The sequence below is a fragment of the Xiphophorus hellerii genome, chromosome 6, assembly GCF_003331165.1.
Source record: "Xiphophorus hellerii strain 12219 chromosome 6, Xiphophorus_hellerii-4.1, whole genome shotgun sequence".
NCBI classification, from domain to species: Eukaryota; Metazoa; Chordata; class Actinopteri; order Cyprinodontiformes; family Poeciliidae; genus Xiphophorus; species Xiphophorus hellerii.
In genome coordinates this window covers 10,791,321-10,813,057 of record NC_045677.1, presented here as the reverse complement: position 1 = coordinate 10,813,057, position 21,737 = coordinate 10,791,321, and the positions used below count along the sequence as shown (strand labels likewise).

The following is a 21,737-nucleotide window of genomic DNA, read 5'->3' as shown; positions in this document are numbered from 1 at the left end:
AATTAACTGATTTTTCAATCAGGTTATAGCATAATTTTGTAAAGAAAAAAACAACAACAAAAAAAGCATATCGTTTTTATCATGTGAATGCTCCCTGAATTTTTCCAGATATGTATTTTCAACGTGAACCTCGACTTAAGTAGATTTTGGTGATTCACCCGTTCATTTTTCTTTCTTTTTGCAGTCACTGTCGAGAGGAAACAACTTAGTTCTTTTTCTGTGTTGATCAACAAAACAGACAAATAGATTAAGAAGATTTCCAAAACAAGTTAAAGTAACATTTTAAATCTTGATGGATAGCAGCAGATCACAAGAATACAAACCTGATCTGTATTTGTTTTTATGAGCTTGTTGTGTCAAGACTAGATGAATGAAATATTGAAAACTGAAGCCATAGGGATCAGTTAAAGCCCATTCAGATTACTTATTAATTACGTACTTCTCCTGTGGCAGCCTACACACTGGACAGGAAGAAAGCAGAAACTTCAAGAAGAAAGAGGGAAACTCGTTTGCATAATATTACAATTAATAATAAATACTGTATGCTCTTTGTATTTAAAAGAAATATTGATATACATGTAATTCCACTTGATGGCAGCATGGAGCAACTGTGTCTTTGTGATCCATGCTAAAATTTACAGCCCTTTTATGAGCAGACCACCTAATAAACATAATAAAGAAGGTTGGATTTGTAACACATTTTTAGTTTGACTTTATTCTATTGCAATATACTTATTTTAGGTTATTTTCCACATCTTAAGATCAAAGATTTCATGGTACCGTTTGCACGTCAGGCTCAATCTACATTTTTCATACAATGAGCAGAAAAAAAAAAGCAATTTAACAGAAATAACAGAAAGTACTCAAAGTCTTTCTAAAAACGTATTTTTTCTTCTTTTATAGAAACTGGTAAAAGGTATAGATAAATTCTTATTCCTTACAAATCCCTGTGTTGTATCAAAATTTGTGGAGAATGAGGCAGACATGGGGTGGCAGCTGGTCAGACGCTCCACGCCCTAATCAGACCAAAAGCTCCATGGTAACTCTTCTGCTGGCTACAAAATTTAATTAATTCCACATCGGACTGAATTTTTCCTGCTGAAGTAGAGCATCGCTCATCAGGGGATTCAGTCTTTTTGGTTTTTTTTAGTTTATCATTAAAACCCACTGATTAAATCTATTATAACAGACATTGTCTGTCATGAGGAATAATTTTTACATCTATGAATGCCATCGTGTGTGCAAATATTACATCAAAAAGAACAGCGAGGAATCAAAATACTTATTTTACTTGTGTTTTTTTGTTTGTGTATATACGTATCAAATCTGTTTTCTTATCTTATTTTTTTTTATCTTACTGTAGATTACATATAAATACAGAATTAAGTCTTGAAAAGTAGCTTGAATTCTTTTTTTTTAATTAGAGCCATTCTCAAATCTGTAAAATGCTGCCTATAAACTGGAAGGAATATGGTTGACTTTCCATAAATTAATTGCGTAGCTTTTAGTTTTAATTTATTCATTTTTAAAGAAGGTTTGCATTCTGTTAATTAGCCAGCAGGGGGAGACGTGTTCAGTTGTTTAAAGATTTGACTCAGTATAGAGGTCACACACTTATATGCATGTTGCTTCACACTTCCTCTGTGTGGCAATAAACGTTCATGCTACATAAAAACCCTATATATTTATACATATGTGGGGCAGAAGACACATTCAGTCAGGGTGCAGTTTTGGACTTCAGGTTCTGTTTTTAGATCTACTGTAAGGAAACAAGGGAGCTCGCCTTCATTTTGATAGCTCCAAGGACAGCTTCCATATAAAGAATGTAGGGTAATTAACATCATCAGCCTGCAGGATGTGGATTGGAAAAGAAAGAAGAGGAGAAAAGAACTAGAGGGACAGTCAACTTTTTACTTTCAAACATATTTCTGAAAACAAGAGCACAGAAAAGTACAACGCCCCATTTCTGTTTTCTTTTTGTAAATTTAATACGGTGGACATTAGGGAGCCTGAGACGTAATTCGAGACCCCTGCCAAAGTTTGAGTTATTGAGAATTAGTTTTTCTTTTATGTCCATCTTGGAGTCATCAGGGTGGGAGAACAGTCGGGGCTTTTATTCTGCACATTCTGCCGCTTTCTGTCTATTTTTCTCTACCGTTTCCTTCACCCAGGGGTGGGTGTGTGTGGCCTCCAAGAGAAACACCAGCATGACCTTCCTGCCTGCATTCCGACATGCAGACATACAAAATACTGCCAGGAGACCCCAAACAGCAGTAAGGTTAAGGCAATACAACACACAATGCTGGACTACATGGCTTGAAACAATGAGTAACATTTGCTTCCCATTAAAGCTGCACTTATCTGCCTTTCTGTGGAGGAAAGCCACAGTGGTCAGGCACACCTGCAGAGAACCAGAGAGAGAAAGGAAAAAAAGAAATGGTGGAAGAGATACAGCAGCGCAAAAAGAGAGAGAGAGTAGGAGAGAGAGAGGAGGAGGAGCACAGAGGAAAGAGAAACAGGCTGACTGCTCCACTCTCATCCATTAGTGGCTTTGTGGACAACAACTAAAGAGAGGGAAGAAGGCGGATTACAGACTTTTAAGAATAACAAAGAGGATAACAACCAACCTAAAGACAAAGTAATAAGGAAGAAGAAGAAAAAAGAAAGTTAATACACTTGAAGGAATCTTCCCAGCAGGCTGAAGAGACTTAACTTTGTCTGCAAGTGAATGAACTTAAACCAGCGTGACTGAGAGAGCTGGGAACACGGATCTGTTTCTACCCAAAGCGAAGGAGCTGGAAGGCACCATGGCCGACAACGTGAACGAGGAGTCAGACTATGTCCCTGGGAAAGATGAGCTGGACTGGGGCTACGAGGAAGGTAGGCTGGTCTCTGCGTGCACACGAGGGGATGCTGAGAGTCAGAGTCTGGAGGGGGGCGGAGGGGCGACAAGGTGGAGCTTAAATCACGTTTCAGAAGACTCTGAAAAGTTTCCATTTATTTTCACTTGCTGATTTTTAGGTGAAGATGTTGCCTTCATGTATGCTTAATTAATTCAAATGTCATTTGAAGTTTGCACGGCCTCTGCAACATTGCTTGTTGTTGTAAAATAGCTAGGCCCCTCCTTTACGTCGTCTCTGAGGTCAGGCACTACATTTGGCTGAAGAAGATGAGAAATGTGAGACTTTTTTCAACTGTTCTTACAGAGCTGGGAGTGTCTCAGCAAAAATTATTCACATCTCTTGAACTTCTCCACATTTCATGATGTTACAACCACAAATCATGATGTAGTGGTGCACAAATCCTCGTATAATTGTGAAATCTGAAAAGTGTGGAATGCATTTGTATTCAACTCCCTCTTATCTGATGCCCCTAAATACAACTGGGACAACTATTAGACACATCCTGCTTACATTTTGCATGAGATGTTGAAAAGTGTTATTCACATGTACTCCGTACAATTTGTTTGAACTTGAGGTATTTTGCAAAAAAAAAAAAAATTTGCAAAAATGTAACTCTGGATATGCAAAGTCAGAAGAGATATTTCCCAAACAACTTGCAAGAAGTATCAGCTCACAGGGCCTGACTACAAATGCACACGACACTTTAAAATGTTGCTTAAATTTTTTTTTTGAAAGCCATCACTTTCCTTCCACCTCATAAATTTGTGCTACTTTGTGTTAGTAAAAAAAAAAAATCTCAACAATCCAACAATCTGCACTGAGGTTTGCAGTTGTAACATAATAACATCTGAAAAAGTTCAAGGTGTATTCAAGCTTTGGCAAGACCGTGCAGCTACTGCAGCTCTGATCAAACCTTTCTTTGGAAATGTGGACGTTGTCATAATTGCTACCAACTTGATTCCTAGTTTGAAACAGTCATTTTAGTAAGATTTACAGATATGCAAACCGTCATTCTTGTCTTGTTTCACTTTGTCTTCCTTCTTTTGTTGCTTTTACTGAGCATCCAAGGAAGAGCTCTGATGCAATTCTGTGACTGTTCCTGTAAGTATGCCCAGTGATGCGAAACACTTTCAATGCATGGATTAGATGTGACTGTTTGACAAGGAAATACCACAAGAATCCCATATGAACCCATTAAACTTCATGCTTTCACATTCTGGGTTAATTAGGAATAAACAACTGCAGCAAGACACTTTTTAAAGAACAGTTGCATGACTGACTTGAAAACCAAAATAAATTTTTTTTCTGCAGCAACACAAACACTTTTGTTTTCATCCCTGGTAAAATCTTCTTGCCCTCTCAGCCTCTATGAAAACCATTAGACCCTGATTACATGCTAACTGGTTATTTGGGAGTGAAATTCTACCTTCACAACGTATAAACTATCCAGGGACTTAAATTGGAATTGTGTGCTTTGCTTAGGCAAGGTTCAGCTTTTGACCAACCAACAATGTTGATGGATTTGGTATGAAGCAGAGCATGAATTTGTGGAAAAATCCTAATGGCTGTTGTTAGGTTTGGTGGAGGATGAATGATGGTGTCAGCCTGTTTCTCTTCTGAAGACCTTTAAAACCTTGTTTGAGTGCTTGGCGTGAGGGAATCTCTTAAAATGGATTGTCGATCAGCATGAAACTAATCCAAAATATGTGGTAGAAAACACAGAAACAAAAGTAATTTAGCTAGAAACACGTATTTTCTCATGTGGCAATTTTTTCCCTTTGAGTGAATTTAGTCAAATAGAGGTTGGATTTCCCCAAAAAATGTTCATATTGTAATTGTGTTGCTATACAATAAAAACAGATTTATTTTAGGGTACATCTTTACCAGAAGTGCTAACAAATTTGTATGCGTCTGTAAGTTCACACAAGCTTGTTATCAGGTCAAATCTACACAGACTCAGTTCATCCATAAGTGAAGAAATACAATGTTAAAATAGATTTTACTGTTTGTAAAACTTAACAGATTTATATTTTCCACTCCATTTTCCACGTGGAGAGCTTTACTGTGTAAACACAAACCCGAAACAATAACAGTCCATGCTAAGGCATTTACTGAATACTGATGCAGCTTTTTCTCTTGGCACATGTCAGGATGTTCTGGTTGTTAGTGTTTTTTTTATCCAGTGGGAACGAGTTTCTGGCAGGCTAAGCTAGCAAGTTTGTAACCACAACTTGACATAAGCATATAAGTAAAAGAAGGAGCTCTGGCTGATCTTAAAACGACAAAATGAGAGGAAAGAAAGTCAAATCGTCTCTACTGGGCCTTGCAGAGTTGAATGCAGGGTGAATTTAGTCTTTTCAGTGCTGCAAGGAAACCCGGTGTGTGTTCAGAAAACTGTTGTCATGGCTTTAGTTGCTGAGGAAGGAGGGAATGTGGCAGCCTCCCCTCTTTTCTCCAATGGTGAGGAGAAAGGCATCAGTCCCTGCTGCAGAAAAGCACATGCTCTCTCTAAACTCTCTAAACTCTCTAAACTCTCACTCGGCTTGTATTTTGGAGGGACTAAAGTTTTTTAAAGTGATTGTTTCCTCTTCCTAAAAACTCAATTCAACGTGTTCTGCTCTCACTGTGTGATGATGTCGCTCTCAAAACTGAAGTGAAACCAGACTGTGAGTATCACTGATGAGTATCATGGCGTCTTCCACATTCAGTCAGAGTAAATACAATGAATTTGCATCCATAAGCAATAGATTCCATCTGATACTCTACAGACAAATACATACAAAATCTTAGTCTCTATACTCTTTATGCATGCTTGCATGTTTTTTTTATGATTACTTGTATTAGGTAGGACAATCTGACCCTGTTTCTGTAACCATGACCTGTTTCATTTTCAAGATCTCAACACTCTCACAGTCACAGCAGTGACTACAGTGAGACGTCCTGTTTCAGAAAACAGAAAGCTGGATGGACCTCACAGGAGGCACAGAGACAGCAGATGCAACACAAAATCAACTGAAAAACATTTGACTTTGACTAAAGGAGAGACTTATTTATGTGTTCATGTGAGACTCCTTTTTTTATTTTTTTATCAGCGCTCTTCATGGATCACCGTACTCTTGAATAAGACAAAGTTGATTTAAATCAATCTGAAGGATTCTATTGGTGAATTCATTAAATGAAACCTGTTTTTTTTAATTACGGAACATTATCATTATTATTTTTTCTCAAAGTATTTGAATAGGTTTAGTGCCATTCCTTTAACACCTAGTAACCCAGTAGAGTCATTAAATCACAAAAATGTGGTGGTAAACCACCTTTTGGTTTCAGATGGAAGACTAAATAAAGACGATGCAGCTGGACTGTTGTTAAAATGATTTGGATTTTACATATTTAATGACATAGCATGTCTTACGTATTCAGAGTACTTTTTGTTTCAAATCCAAACATGAAAAACAGAGTAGAGAGAACCACCCCGATTCATCATTTCCATCAGAATACTCCATCACAGGTTTCAGTTTTAATAGTCTAAGACACTAATTTCAAACTTGACGAGAAAGGACGGCAGAAAATGACTTATGCAAACAATAAAATGAGTAGGTAAGTAGGTAGTGCCATTTTGAATCACCTCTACTGCCACATCCTCTGTCAAAACAGCGGGTTTTCGTCTCTGTGAATAAAATACATCAGAAATACATACGGTATTTCCAGGATGTAACCTTTTAAAGCTTGATGAATCGGTGTGAGAGAGCATCCAGCTCACCCCCACGCTCCAGGGAAAACACATACCACACAGACGCAACAACCCCAAACTCTGACGTTCAACCTTTTTTTTTTAAAACGTATTACCTCCAAACAAATCTAGTGGAACCAACTGTCTTCAGCAGCCACCTGATTAGTAATTAGATCTCATCTCAGTGTAGTTTAACTTCAGTATAAACCCAGCTGTTCTGTGAAGGTCTCAAATGACAAACTGCATTAGGAAGATCAAGAAACATACCGATCCTGGAAGAAATCCTCTTCGAGGCTGCAAACAACACACGACCAGAGCTATAGCGGAATGAATCAGGGTAACACGTGTTAGCATGGCCTATTTAAAATCTAGAACTAAATACAATAGAGAATTTGTGGCAGTCAATCTGACTGAACTTGAGCAATTTTGTAAAGAGGAATGAGCAAAAGTTTGCCTCTAGATGAGAAAAACTAATAAAGACCTCAATCAAACAATCAATTTTATTTATAAAGCACCCTTCATACTAAAAGCAGCTCAAAGTGCTGTACAGATCAATTAAAACAAACAATTACCCACCCCAACCCCACAGGGGAAAACACACAACTGCATGGAAAATGCAGTTAAAAAGACGGGTCTCTTAAATACAGCAACATTTTCTGCGGCCCTCAGGTTCTCTGGCAGACCGTTTCACAAACGGGGGCCGTAATACTGGAAATAAACCTCACCATAAGTGTGTGTTCTGACTCTTGGGCTTGTTAATAGTCCGGTGCCAGAGGACCTCAGGGCCTGCAGAGGTTCGTAAGGTATTAGGAGTTCTGCAAGGTAAGATGGTGCAAGACCATTAAGCCATTTAAAAACCAGTAAGAGAATCATAAAATCAATCCTGAGACGTACTGGGAGCCAATGCAACGATTTTAAAACAGGTGTGATGTGAGCCTGACCTTCTGGTCTTGGTTAGCACTCGAGCAGCAGAGTTTTGTAACAGAGAAGGCTGTTCAGGGTATTTTTTAGGGAGACCAGAAGGCAGGGCATTACAATAGTCTATACGGCTGGAAATAAAAGCAGGCATCAGAGTCTCAGTATTAGCGAGGGAGAGAATAGGACGAACTCTGGCTGTGTGTTTTAGATGGTACCATCCTGTTTTAATTATTTGTTCAATATGACGAATAAAAGCAAGATCGGAGTCAAGAAGAACTTAACACACAAAACCTGCAGGAGTAATTTTAGCAAAAGATGGTTTGCTAACAATACAATTACCACTTTCAAAACTCTTTGTTGTTCTCATTCTAATGTGTCATTATTCACCTCGTTGGCTTTTCACAATTAAATACAATGGGATGAAATAAGATCCAGTTAAAAGGGTGAAGGTATATTTGCAAGGCACCGCATTATGCACGACAATCTTTCACGATGACGAATCAGACTTGGATGGAAACATATATGTTTGCTGTGGATTTTCACTCATAGGTGTAGAATGGGGACTCCATTTCCCAGCAGCCAACGGCGAGTACCAGTCTCCGATTAATCTCAACTCAAGGGAAGCGCAGTATGACCCCTCCCTCCTGGATGCTGGCTTAACACCAAACTACGTGGTGTGTCGAGACTGTGAAGTCATCAACGACGGGCACACTGTCCACATCCTTCTCAAGTCGAAGTCAGGTCAGTCCCAGGAGACATGCTGAGAGAATGCAAGAAGTATGCTCAGGTATCGATGTTAGTCTCTGTGGTTTATTGGTGTTACTTGCTACAAGAGAAAACAAAATCACCTCTGTCCAACCCCATATGACCCATTTTCTCCCCTGCTGAGTCGCTCTCTACATGTTGAATTATGCCTTTGCTTCCTGTTTACACTTGCTTAGACCTCATTGTGGTTTCCTTTGCTTTTGTCAGTGGTTACTGGGGGTCCATTGCCTAGTGATCATGAGTACGAGCTTCACGAGGTTCGATTCCACTGGGGCAAAGAAAACCAGAGAGGATCAGAGCACACCGTCAACTTCAAGGCTTTCCCTATGGAGGTACACAGGACAAGCAACACACCCTGCTCCAAGAAAAACATTGTGTGTTTATACCTCCGGATCAGACATTGATCCTTATAAGCATAACATTGGAGCTGCTTGAGCCCAAACAAGTAACTCCTCTGATATATTGCGACTATCATTTATTTGGAATACAGAAAAGGAGGGATCTCCAGATCTCCTTTTTCATATTTCGAATCCTTTTGCGACTCATAAAGCTCACAGGCATTGTCCGATTTTTTTAATGTAAGATATCAGCCAGCAGCCTCTGTAACTCGAGATTAAGCCTTCAATCCACAGAGAGAACCTTATCAGGTGTGTTTTGAAGATTAGAGAGATGGCTTGCAACCTGGATGACCTAGCAAGATCCATAAAAACATAAAAATGACTTCACTCACCCACTCTGACAAAGTTAGAGTGGGTGAGTGGAACGTCATTCTCACTAGTCTTCATGTATTCGTTACACACGTACACATCTGAGAGGTTCATATCTTAGTCAGCTCTTATGTGGAAGATAACATGGTACGCAACTATTTTGATTTCATTTAACCCGCATGAGCACTGGAATGCAGATCTCAACCAAATTTAGGAAAAATTACAACACATATTATGTGTGTTGATCAGGTAAAAACTACAAAGTTATAAATCCTGCCTCTTTTTTCTACATGTTCTGAAAGTACACACAGCTCTCTGAGCGAAAGACAAAGTGATCCTTAAGGGTGTGTCTATCCAGGAATGATGATGTAAAATTTGCTTTTATTGCCTCACGAGATGCATCCATGACTTTTCCAAACTGAAGATGTAAAAGAAATCCAGGAATATTAATCTGTTCCATCAAAGCGAGTTTTATACCACAGGTTAAGATATTTACTTCCCAGAACCTCAATATGAAGTAAAATCTACAATATCCATTTAAGAAAAATCACTTCAGGTCTGGTGGTGTTCAGTTTGTTTAAGTTAATACTTTGTTCCACTAGAGGTCGCTGTATCAAACATCTGTGATGCTTTCTGCCTGTTTAGAGAATATTTTATTTCTCTTGATATTCGATTTGGCTGCTGTGAGTTATGCAATTGAAAATAAGGCTTTGGCTTTTAAAAGTCCCATTTAATATATTTTAGGAAAAAAAGAAGAAACAAACAAACAAACAAATAAATAAATATGGATAATTGTTTAGTTGTCGTCAGGCTGTCCACAGCCAGTCCTCTCCAGAGTGAATATTGTTGCCCTCATGTTGTCCATTAGCTTATCTTACAAGAGGAAGATGCAGGATGGAAAATTAACCAGCTGACATCGGAGCAGAATCAGGTTTCACCGAAAGCAGCAGACAACGTTGAAACCAAATGTTCAGACACACTGCATTAAAAAACACATTCCCTTTCTCTTCGTAAAAGTCCGACTGAAGTGTAATTTAGTTTTAGCTCAGTTAGGAATAATTCCAAAGACAGGTTTTTAGATCATTTTTAATAACTTAATTCAAATTTAGCTCAAAGGCATTTTACTCACTCCGATAGTGAGTAAAATTCGATAGAATTACTGGCTAATTATTTAGGTATTGTTCAAAAAAACAACCTTTCACGATGGTTTGCTGCAACTTTGGCCCATTCCTCCTGAAGGAACTGGTTTAACTGATTGTAGGTCGCCTTGCTCACAGGCACCTTTAAATCTCTGCCAAATAACTTCTAACGGGATTGATATCATCTTTGTTGTCAGGATGAATTTTGATGGCATGTTTAGAATCATTGCACCACTTGTGCCCAACAAGCTCAACTTCCTGGCTGTTGTCTTAAAATGTTGCTTGAATATTCCTCATGATGGCATCTATTTTATGATGCCATATTTATGTGTAGGCACATAAAGTGTTACTAAATTGTAATATGGGTGGACATTACCTTCATTTTTATACTTGCATGCCATTATTTGAGCAGATAAACCCAAATGATGAACCACATCTGTGGAGATCTACAAGCTTAAACTATCAGAAGCTTGCAAAGCGACGGCATCATCATCTGGGTGTTCACAAAATGTCTCAGTGCTTGTAAGCTTCTCGATTTGGCGTAAGTCATTTTGGTAATTCTAAGTCACCTTCTTTTTATACAGTGTATTCAAAAACTCTTCTTCAGCTGTAAATGTAGCACACAGTGGGATTCCAAAAAAGCAATTTTTCCAACAAATTTTGGCGAAATTAGATTTGTTTTTTGGGGGGTTTTTTTACAGAGAAATCAGGGTATGTCCAGTTCATTAGACTTTTCATTTGGAAAGTTTCACAGTTTCCAGTCAGTCTTTGTTTTACGTAAACCAGACGAGGAGTTCATCACACGCATCTGATGTTTCCTGCACACTCATCGTGTTAACGACTAGAAACGCCCTTAAGGTTGCAGTTTATGTTGTATTGTCTTTTTGTTTTGTCCTCAGCTCCATCTGATTCACTGGAACAGCACTCTCTTTAACTCACTAGAAGATGCTTTGGGGAAGAAGAATGGAATCCTCATTATTGCACTTTTTGTCCAGGTAAGTACACCTGGAACTCAGATCATATCAGAGCTTTGTTTTTTCTGAAGAGGCTAGAGGTCTTAGTGAATATTTTATTCAGGAAATGTAAATTAGTGCTTGCATTTAAGTATCATTCTTCTTTCGTCCAGTAATATGGTTAATAAATTGCAACATATTATTAATTAGCACATTGATAATCTCATATTACGCATAAATAAGGCACCACCATTACAGCCACTACAAGTGAGGTGAATAAGACTCATTATTGCTTAAAAATATCACCTGCTGATTCATGCTAGCTGACTAAGATCTCTTATGAAGTGGCAGCTCGGCTCTGTGATGAGTGACGGTACCCGAGGAAAACACCTCATTCTTTTGAACCCAGTCATTCCTGACCTCCTGAGGTCTCAGTCTCACACATCCTGTTTTCTACAATGTCTGTTCTTTAATCTTCCGCTTTTTCTTCCTGCATGATAACAGAACATAGACTTATCTCTGCTGAAAAATGCAGCTGACATTGTGAAAACAGCCACCGGCAGCAGTGATAAGTCTGTGCTGAAACCCAAAACGCGTGTGTTTTTTGTATCAGATTGGCAAAGAGCACCTGGGTCTAAAGGCCATCACTGAAGTCCTACAAGACCTGCAGTACAAGGTGAAGCCTGTGTGATGGCGAACAGGAGAGATTTTATTCAGAATCGCAGCGTGAGGGTTGATGTGTCGTGAACGTAACTGCTTCTTTTTGCCACTGCATTTTCTTTAGGGGAAGAACAAGATAATCCCATGTTTTAACCCCAACACGCTCCTACCTGGTAAGACAGACATGATTTGATCTCAAATCTTCATGTTCAAGTTAAAACCCTAAATCTTTGAGCAACACTCAAATATTTGCTAACTCAAATATTTGAGTTAGCAGCCGAACAGAATAGCATATGGAAAATAACACTGATTCTTCTGGATGCCGCCCGTGTAAATTAGAGACATGTAGAATAGAAAAACAGGTTTATAAATGTTTGTTGTAGTAAAACAGAAAAATCCCTTTTAGATTATTCTAGAATAAAGCTGTTGATTCCCTCTGATCTGTACAAGATAAAAATCATACAGGGTCAAATAAATGCATCTAAAGTCACCGATATGAAGCAATGTGGACCTCGACTGCATGCCTTTTGTAGCCATCAGTAAGCTTTTGGCATAATTTTCTTATCAGAGTTAGTACAGTTCATTTAAACTGGTTGGTTTCCTGACATATTTTAATGCTCTGAAAATTGGATTAAGGTTCTAGCCGTTTTAAAAGAATGACATCAATAAGTGTTTGGGATTGATGCCATGCTGGAGCAAACAGTTGTTCCCATGTTTCAATAATCTGAATAAAAATGTGACCATGAGATTAAAGGAAAGTGGCTTTGGGACAACTTTTACCATGAAGTGGAAGCTGCTACACCACCAGTTTCCACAGTGACATGGAAAAGTGCTTCTTTCTTAAGAGGATGTCAAGAAAGAAGCAAAAGCTGACACCTTTTTAATGAACAAGAATGCGTATTTTCAGTTTCTGCTCACTTGGGAAAAGATTTTGCTATATTTGGCTGCAAGGACAAGAACAATATTTGGAGGAGTCAAACTGGACAGGACAAATTTTGGGTGTGTAGTCGCAAGTTGGGGAAACAGTAAGCTTTGCTTCCTTTTGTTGCGCTAGCTGCTTCTAGCAATGCCAGCAATGTTTCTCTTCATTTTATAAACTGCAAAAAGTGACAAAATGTCAAGTAGGAAGTTGTTTACAGGCTACATAAAATCCCTCATGCACATAGTTCTAGCAAACATCTGTCAGTGAAAGCATCAATCTAATATTAGCATATGCAAAACCCACAAGATGTGGCAAATATGTTAATAGGGAGAATAACTACCAGAGTTTTGTGCTCAAAGTTTCAAGGAAATTGGATAGCAACATAACATCTGCAGACAAAACATGACTATTGTTGTTCTAATGTAGCAGGTGGAAAGTCGGTGCTAGCGTGGGGGAGGAAGGGCGAAACATCTGACTGGTATTTTGAGAAGGAAAGAGGGTTTCAGAATGTCTGACGCATTCATTATTTTTGCCACATTGGAGTGCAGTATGTTCTCTTTGTAATTCATAGTTTCATCAAATCAAATGTTCCTGTTGGTCCTCTCCTCCCTTTTATTATCACTACTAAAGCCAGCGGATAAATTCCTGAGACTTTAACTTGTTTTGTAGTTTGTGCCTCTCTTGAGCCCCTAATAAATACAGAACAATCCCTCATTCCCATTTGAGTTAAATTCTGTCAGGTCTGTTTGCTCTTATTTAAAAAGAGCAAAGGAGGGAAACCTATTAAGTTCTTGCAAAAGCCAGCATTTCGACACGGTATAATTGAGGATTAAATGTTCTCTTTGTGATCATTAGACCCGCTGCTGAGAGACTACTGGGTGTATGAAGGATCTCTGACCACACCGCCTTGTAGTGAAAAAGTGACCTGGATACTTTTCCGCTATCCCCTCACCATCTCGCAGCTACAGGTATGGAGTCAGACATTTGGATTCTCCCACAAGCAAAAATATTTTCTTTTTTTTTTTTAAGGTTTTCTTCATCTTTAGTGGCTCTCTCTCAGTCTGAAACCACCGTCACATTGAAGAAAGCATAAACTGTTTACATTGAAAATAAAGATTGCAGCAATACAAATCAGAGGTGTGACTAATCATCTAGCTAATGACTGATTCACCTAGCTTCCTATATTTATTTATTTTCTCCAGCATTTTATAACGAAATATACACTGCCCAATCCGTCTTTGATTAATATTATTCTACAGGAGCATGAACTACAGTTTTCTGGCATTCTCCATGCAACGGGCTCCATGCAGGAAGCCTTTCCACCCACTACCAATCCATAAGTCTGTCATGTTGCCTTTGATTGATTTAAACTTTAATTCAACCTTTGCCTGACTCGTGGCTCTCTTCCAAAGGTTTTTTTTTTTGTTGTTGTAATAGATAAAGGTGCTAGCCCTCTGACATTTATTTATGTCTTTCATCTTGACTACACTTTGGCTTGCTAACCCTTTGAAATGCTCTCACTAAGAGGTCTTTCTGCCAGTCCTGCCTCAGGCCATGTGTACGGTGCGGGTAAACAGGGCGAAAAGAAAGCAGGCGAGATCTGAAGACGATGAATCAGTTTGTTTGGACTTAATCAAATACGCGTGCATCCATACTTTAAGACATGAACAGAATTCTGTATTTCATTTCACATTGAGTTTTAAAATGAAGATTAGGAACAATGTAATAATTTTTTTTTTTTATGGCCAACAGCACAGAAGGATTTAGACTATGAGCATGTCAGCTGAAGCACTTAACAAGAGCCAGTTTTCTCCTGCGGTTCAGCATAATGGAACAATTAGAAGGGGGTCAAATGAGCTATTAGTGGCTCCTGATTGCAGCAAATCCGGACATGGACAGATAAATGCGATTGACTTACTCTGATAAAGGCAACTTCCATTGTTGTTAAACAGATCTGGACATGTGGACATCAGTAGGAAACACCGCAGTGGCCAGTTGTGTTGTTGTTGTTCAGTAATGAAACGTATTTATGTCTCATGTCTTTCGTGTGGGCTCATCGGGTCCTACAATTTTGAAAAGCAAAAATTGGTGTGTGTCCCTTCATTTGTAAATAAAAAATAATTTATCTTTTTGCTCAATGTTTGATCATGCAGGAGAAAGGCAACAGTGATGTAGATGTATATTTTTTCTCCCAATTCTTGCCTAGTCTAGTTGACATTTCTTGTTTTCCAAGCAAACTACATCATCCACTTTCGTTCATCATCAAGGTTTTCTACTGGAATCCATGAGATTAGAATGAAGAAAACTTAAATAAAAAATGTTAGTTTATAAAACTGCAGTGCTTTCATCTCAACTGTTAATTTTCTGTTAATCTTAGCTATCCTTTTATTGCTTCTTGTTCCACATTTCCCATATTTATCTCAGATTTCATCTCTGATCTAAACCAACAGACTACCGGTTCAACAACTGTCAGAATAATCTGGCCAAAAATACTGCAAATAATGTTAGGTGTGCAAAATGAAATGCACTGAACATACAGACTCATCTAGTGGCGTGAAGTTTTCTCGTCATGCTTTAACTGGATGAACCGAATAAAGCATAAAAACCCCCAGCAAGTCCTGCTTCCCTAGAAAACGCACTTCAAACATCCTGTTGTTATCAATTGCTACAAGACACACTCACTCTGTGTGTGCAGAATGAGTGTGTGCAGAGTGAATGTGTACACATACATGCCAGACACCAGTTGCCATGCCCACAGCCTTTGCACATTTAGAGGGCGCCGTAAAAGTTTCGGCAGCCAACCAATTGCACAGCAGTTCAAGAACTTCTGTTTGTTTTAGCGATGTGGGTGATTCTCTCTGTTACGTCTGTCTAGAAGAGATGCAATCTGCAACTGCAGCAATTTCACATAAAAAGGAAGTTGCATTTTCAGGTTTTTTCTGCTTGTGGCTTTGATTTTTAAACGTTCTGGCCAAAGAACGACAAAACCGTAAACTGTTCCCTCAGCAGACCAGAGATAAGACATGCATCGCCTACACACCTTCTACTTGAATTTTCTCAAACATTAATGTTTTGGAGAAATAAAACCTTTTATAAAGAGAAAAGTGTCTGAATAATCCAACAACATCATACCCTCAGATGTAGCAGTGAACCTTGTAGTGAACTGTCCCTCAGTAAGGGATTGAGGGACATGAGGTTGGGGCCTTTTTTGTTTTTATTTTTCACTTCTCTGTTTGCAGATCGAGGAGTTTCGGAGGTTACGGTCACACATCAAAGGGGCGGAGCTGCTGGAAGGAAACGACGGGATGCTGGGGGACAACTTCCGCCCCACCCAGCCGCTCAGTGACAGGATTGTCCGCGCCGCCTTCCAGTGACTTTCACTTTCCTGTGCCATCTCAGTGAAACTCTGGGGCCTACACATACAAAAATAGAAGGTAACAGAGATCAGCTGTCCCCGATTGCAGAGGCAAATGCAAACTTTTATCCTTGACAATCTGGTTCTGTCTCAAACAAGAAATATGAAACTTATGCAGCATTTTCGCTATGAAAGACACCCCAATCCAGAATGTGTTTTACTTGTCCCAAAACACCATCCTCAGAGTTATAAGTGTGCTCAGCAGATTTCCTCTCAGGAGACACATTTTTTAATGGAAGAAGGTGCATTGTCCCAGAGGCAGCAGATCAAGCCCTGGAAGAACTAACCCAGTTCACTTACTAATCTGGGACTAGCCTATATACATCGCAGTGAAAGAGGAGGCTTCAGATTTAGCTCAGCAGCACTGCGGCAGAGCTAAACGCAGAGCGGTGGGGAATAGAAAAACATTTTTAAAAAATACCTAATTCCATCAGTCTAGACTTTTAACCTGAAGGGTTAAAAATCCCCAAATTGTTAGAAAAAAATCACAAAATTAAGACGCTACACTGCCTTGAAAAATATTTGACTCCTTTATTCTTGTCTTCCTGTCTTTTTTTTTCAAATCTAAATATTAAAAGTCATCCAGTTTCTTTTTCAAATATTAGACAAGTTTAACAAGTAAACACAAAAGTCAGGTTCTAAACGGTAATTATCAAGGAACCATAGTCTGCCTTGCCTGAAAAACAACTGCTATGAAGGAGTTATGGCTTAAAACTCAGGCTTTTTAGAAACCACAAAGGTGAACTCCCTTTTGTGCTTCGGGTTATTGTGCTGAAACCAAGCAAATTTCGGCAATCTTCAAATCACATACGCAGTAGTGGTTACAACGAAAGCTATTGGCACAAATTATATATGGCTTCTACATCACTGAGCAAGATTTTTCATCTAGATATTCAAAAATCAGCTGTTTATGCTTGAAGCCCACAAATGTTAGACTGTGACTAAAATGTTCATTTTTGTTATCTTTTCTAATAAGTCATTACTCCTGCTTATTTAATTGCTATACTCCTTAATTCATTGCATGCTTTGCAGTTCAAAAGGAAAGTATTTTAGGAAAGTGGATTCCAAAAATACGGTTTCCATGAATGCTTATTTGACCTGCGCAGAGTTCTTCATGACCCTCTGGTACAGCTGGATGCAGGAGAGCGGTCGTAATAAACTTGCACTGTAGTTTGTATTTAATTTGGGGGAAACAGAAGGGCTGGATGTAAGCAGAAAAACAGAGACATGTGTCGAAAGGGGGAAGGTAGAGGGGCTCTGAGATGAGGCGAGGTGGGAATGCCAGAGGATTGAAAGAGGAGGAGGCAGAAGGAGCAGAATGGATAGGAACAAAAGGGGGCTATTGTTAGAGGGGTGAAAACAGATACTGATGTGGTCCCTGCAACACAAGCCCACCTGTGAATGAGGTAGAGGAGAACTGGTGTGGAACAACCGAGGTCAAAACATCCTGGTTTCATCATACAGGCGATGTTTTCCTACTGCTAGCTTGCAAATGCTGGGGCTAACAATGGATACAAGCTGCACACGCCGATAAATCTCAATATGAACTCCCCACTGATGAGAGGATGTGCTGTGTGAATAAGAATCCTCTCTTTAAAGTTTTCCTATCCATCATTTTCTAATGTTATTGATGCTTTTAGCAAGACGGCTAACTCATTGACAAAGTTCATACAATTGTTACTTCATAATAAAGTTGTAATTTGATATCTCGCACTTTGAACTGCCTTGTTGCTGAACATGTGCTATGTAAATAAAATTACCTTACCTTACCGTAGCTTTGTAGTAAAGAAATAGGACAATTTTTTTTTACCGTCTGAGATTAAATCAGGGAGTTTAGAAGCCCGAGAACGTCTCTGGTGTGAAGTAAATGGTTGGGAACTTCGTGTTGAGCGGGTGTTTGCTGCAGAAGGGACTGGTCCACTTTACAAAATATATGGGATAATAACCAAAGAACATTATGTGGATGTATTGAAGCAATTTCTCAACATGTCAGCCAAGCTGTGGTACAAATAGGGTTACCACGTGGACAGTGACCCTAAGCACAGCACCAAATTGGCTACAAAGTGGCTTGAGGACAACAAAGGCAATGTTATGAAGTAGCCATTATGAAGCTGTGATCTCTGTCCCATTGAAAATAAGCAGGCCCATTGAAAGTGTGTCTGTGAGCACAGTGACCTGCAAACATGACTTATAAGAGTAATGGACCAAAGTCCAGGTGAGAAAGGTGGAAAAAGATCACCTAAAATCACCAGTTGCAGCCGTACAGTTTAAAGATATTTCTACTTAACATTATTATTGTTAAGGTATTGAAATATACAGCTCTAGAAAAAAGATTAAGACTACTGCAATATTATTAGTTTCTCTGATTTGACTTTTTATAGGTTTATGTTTGAGTAAAATGAACATTGTTCTTTTATTCTATGAACTACTGGCAAAATGTTTCCGAAATTCTAAGCAACAAATGAGTATATATTCGCAGAAAATGAGAAATGGTCAAAATAACGAAAAAGATGCAGCTCAAATAATGCAAGGGAAACAAGTTCATATGCATTTAGAAACAACAATACTAATATTTAAACTCAGAAAGAGTTGAGAAATCAATATCTGGTGGCATGACCACGAGGTTTTCAATGGGGTTCAGTGCAGTGGCTCTCTTCAGTTTTTCCAGAGCTGTATAGTATAAACTTCTGGAACTGACTAAAGTAATTCATTCATATACAAGAAATACATTTTTGTGAAACCTAACTGATTTAAATCAGAAAATGTTAAGTCTGATTACAGTAAGTCGTTATACACTGCATGTAAACACCTTTTTTGGGGGGGGTTCTTTGAGTAGGGTTATTGTCTTTGCAGGTTGTAGGTTTGATTCCAGCTTCCCCCAGTCACATGTCGTCAATTTGTTTGTCAGTGAATGAATGTGTGCAACTGAGCGTGGCAGGGTGAATGTAGCTGTACTGTAAGGCGCTTTAAGTGGCCAGTATGACTAGAAAAGCGCTATATAATGCTGTACATTTCACTGTAAGGCTTTTATCGAGGCTTTGTGTTTGGATTGGACTGCAAGCTGTATGTAAAGATGGAAAATGTTCAATTTTGCCTACCTTTTGCAACACACACAGAGGTCAAACCCCATTAACCTTTTACTAGTTTGCCCCAGTTGTGTTTTTTTTCTTTTCTCTCCACCTTGGTAAATGAGCAACAGTGCTGCTGAAAAGCTGCTTACACGGGAATCATAAAGAAAAAAGGCCGTAAAGGTTTTCCATTCTTTCCGTCTTTTGGTCCCGGGAGGACTGTTAAGCACATCTGGATTTCTTTTAATGAGATTCATGTTTTTCTTTCTCTACAGAAGGAGAAGAAAACAGAGGAGTGGAAACGGGAAGAAAGAGGGGAAATTAATGTGATAACAGATCTAAGACAAACTAGAAGAGGATGAAAAAGCTTTTAGTGTCACCACCTTCACTCCAGGCTTTGTGTGTGTGTGTGTGTGTGTCAGTACATGTAAGTGCAGCCATCGTTTTCTGTATTGTTTCTCACTCCTCCCCGTATTTTTGCTGTTCACATCGACTGTTCATGTGTGTATTTGTTACACGTTCGGTTTGGGGCGTTATTGTGTCTGCGTGCTGAATGTGTGTTGTGACTAAATGATGAGGAGTTTCCGCAGTCGTCACAACAGGATGAAGAATCGTCCGCAGACGAACAAGAAGCCTGAAAAACACACACTGGGATACAGTCTCACACACTAACCTGTCATGTTCTCCATATTTTAATACTCCACTTAAAATAATACTATTATCATTCTTATGAGATGAATATTAATAAACTTAAATATATATTAAAAAACTGTTTCAAACGGAAACTGTGAATAAATGGCTTCTGAAGTTCTATGTTCCAGCTCATTTTCCTTCTTCTGGCAGTGAATTCAACATCACTTTCATCTTTTAAAATACAAGTGAAATAAAAATGATTGCTTTCAAATTAACATATGAAAACAATATGTGGTTGTTTTAAGGTACTATACATCAAATGGAGCTGGTACGATTTATAGGAATGATGACTGTGACTGGAAAGAAACAATAAACTACAACTTACTAAAAAAAAAAAAAAAAAAGAGTCTGTACATGGCCCCCCAAAAAGAGCATCTTACATGCCATTCACAAAGCAAACACATCTAATGACATCCAGATGGAAACTGGCCAATCAAGTTAAACAGACATGGGAAATACGTTTTTTCTTTAGCGTTAGAGACCAGTTGTTGTCTTTTGACTCACAGCGAGCTTCAGGTGCTGATATCAAGACTGTAAGAACTACAGGAGTCCGATTTGGGGAAGGGTTCCTAAATCAATTGCTAGTTTGGATGTTTGTAACCCTATAAGTCCTAAACTTAGCGGCGACGATCCAGCCAAATTTATGGTACCGTAATTTCGCCACACTTTGCGCTATCTGAAAAATTCCAACGTTTTTTAAAATGGGAAACGTTGCTCTTTCCAGCCATTACGGTAATTTTACTCCTGTCCTTGGCAGGGAAATTAATCAGAGGGGGACTCTTTTTTAATAGGCGGTAAATTACGAAAATGCTAGATATGGAAAGTTCCAGTTGTTATGGATAAATGGGCAAATATATTTACTCACAGGACATTTAAAGAACTGCGTACAATTAAAATAAACAAAAAATATCCAGGCGGTGGTTTTAAATTTAGGACATAAAGGGTTGCATTTGTAAAAAAAAACAAAACAAATGAATACTTTCTGTATTTCACTGTTTAACTTGAAAAAAGTGTTAAAATCAAGTCAAATTGTTTTTTATTATATGGAGTCTATATGAATGTGTACTGCACAAAGTTTTGGTTTATTGTCAGAATAAAAATGAAACTTGTGCATTCTTGACTCTGCAGCTTGTTTTTTTTTTTGCTCCTCTCCTCTCATCAATTAAAATGCTGGTAAAGTTTCTTTTTCACATCTTGAAATATGTATTCTGCTTTTGAACTGCAGCCTAAATAACACACAGCTTCCTTTAATACCCCAGCAACCAGCCTATCCACCCAGTCATGACCTGGTCATGTATTTATTGGTGTGGAGATTATAGTTTATGCGTTATTGCTACTTGTTGACATCCTTTTGCCTGCAACTAAGTATGGGAAGCAAAACTTGCAAGTGTTGTAATGAAATATATTACTCCAGAAAACCTTTCCAAGATCTTACAGAGAACATCTACCGACTGTGATTATCTAGCTTGTTGTTCACATTTTTGTAAATTTAAAGTACAGAAATAGATATGTTGGCCGACTTTGGTCAGTTCTAAAGTGTTTTAAATTTTTATACTGCATTTAAAAATAAATATACAATTGGCTTCAAAATCTGTTGTGCAGAATTGTTCAGTCTTCCCTTTTCCCTTTATATTTTTCTTCCAAGCACTCAGACTGCGCTGCCTTGTAATGTCTCCAAGTGAATCTTTAAGCACTTTGTAACATCCATGAGTAGATTGTGGCTCAAGTATAGGGAAACTTAAAGGTGCAGAACATTCCTTTTATTAAGCAAAGAAAAAAAAACTAATATGACAATTATTTCCTATTTTAAAGCGCAGAATAACGGCAAATAAACTTTCTAGAACTTGAAGCTTATAATAAGGAT

At 38.5% G+C, this 21,737-nt stretch overlaps 1 protein-coding gene across 3 annotated transcripts; it reads left to right on the top strand.

Annotated features, from left to right (window-relative positions):
- The first annotated feature begins 2,526 nt into the window (after window positions 1-2,526).
- Window positions 2,527-20,993, top strand: ca8 (carbonic anhydrase VIII). Of its 3 annotated transcripts, none has more exons than XM_032566423.1 (9): window positions 2,527-2,880; window positions 8,101-8,292; window positions 8,524-8,648; window positions 11,062-11,157; window positions 11,729-11,791; window positions 11,900-11,948; window positions 13,553-13,665; window positions 15,937-16,131; window positions 19,456-20,993. In XM_032566423.1, exons 1-8 carry the CDS (start codon window positions 2,808-2,810, stop codon window positions 16,069-16,071), a joined length of 846 nt encoding a protein of 281 aa, XP_032422314.1. In that variant the 5' UTR covers window positions 2,527-2,807; the 3' UTR covers window positions 16,072-16,131; window positions 19,456-20,993. The 3 variants fall into 3 exon arrangements, with proteins under 3 accessions (XP_032422314.1, XP_032422315.1, XP_032422313.1); XM_032566424.1 differs by having other exon boundaries at window positions 2,528-2,880; window positions 8,107-8,292; XM_032566422.1 differs by lacking the exon at window positions 2,527-2,880 and adding an exon at window positions 3,888-4,004.
- The last annotated feature ends 744 nt before the right edge of the window (window positions 20,994-21,737 follow it).

Bases quoted from the DNA above. Each gene is read 5' to 3' on its own strand.
- ca8 (XM_032566422.1), top strand. From the start codon at position 3,902: ATGCAAACCGTCATTCTTGTCTTGTTTCACTTTGTCTTCCTTCTTTTG. The intron at 11,949-13,552 runs GTAAGACAGACA...TGTGATCATTAG, and splicing joins CCCCAACACGCTCCTACCTG to ACCCGCTGCTGAGAGACTAC. The intron at 13,666-15,936 runs GTATGGAGTCAG...CTCTGTTTGCAG, and splicing joins TCACCATCTCGCAGCTACAG to ATCGAGGAGTTTCGGAGGTT.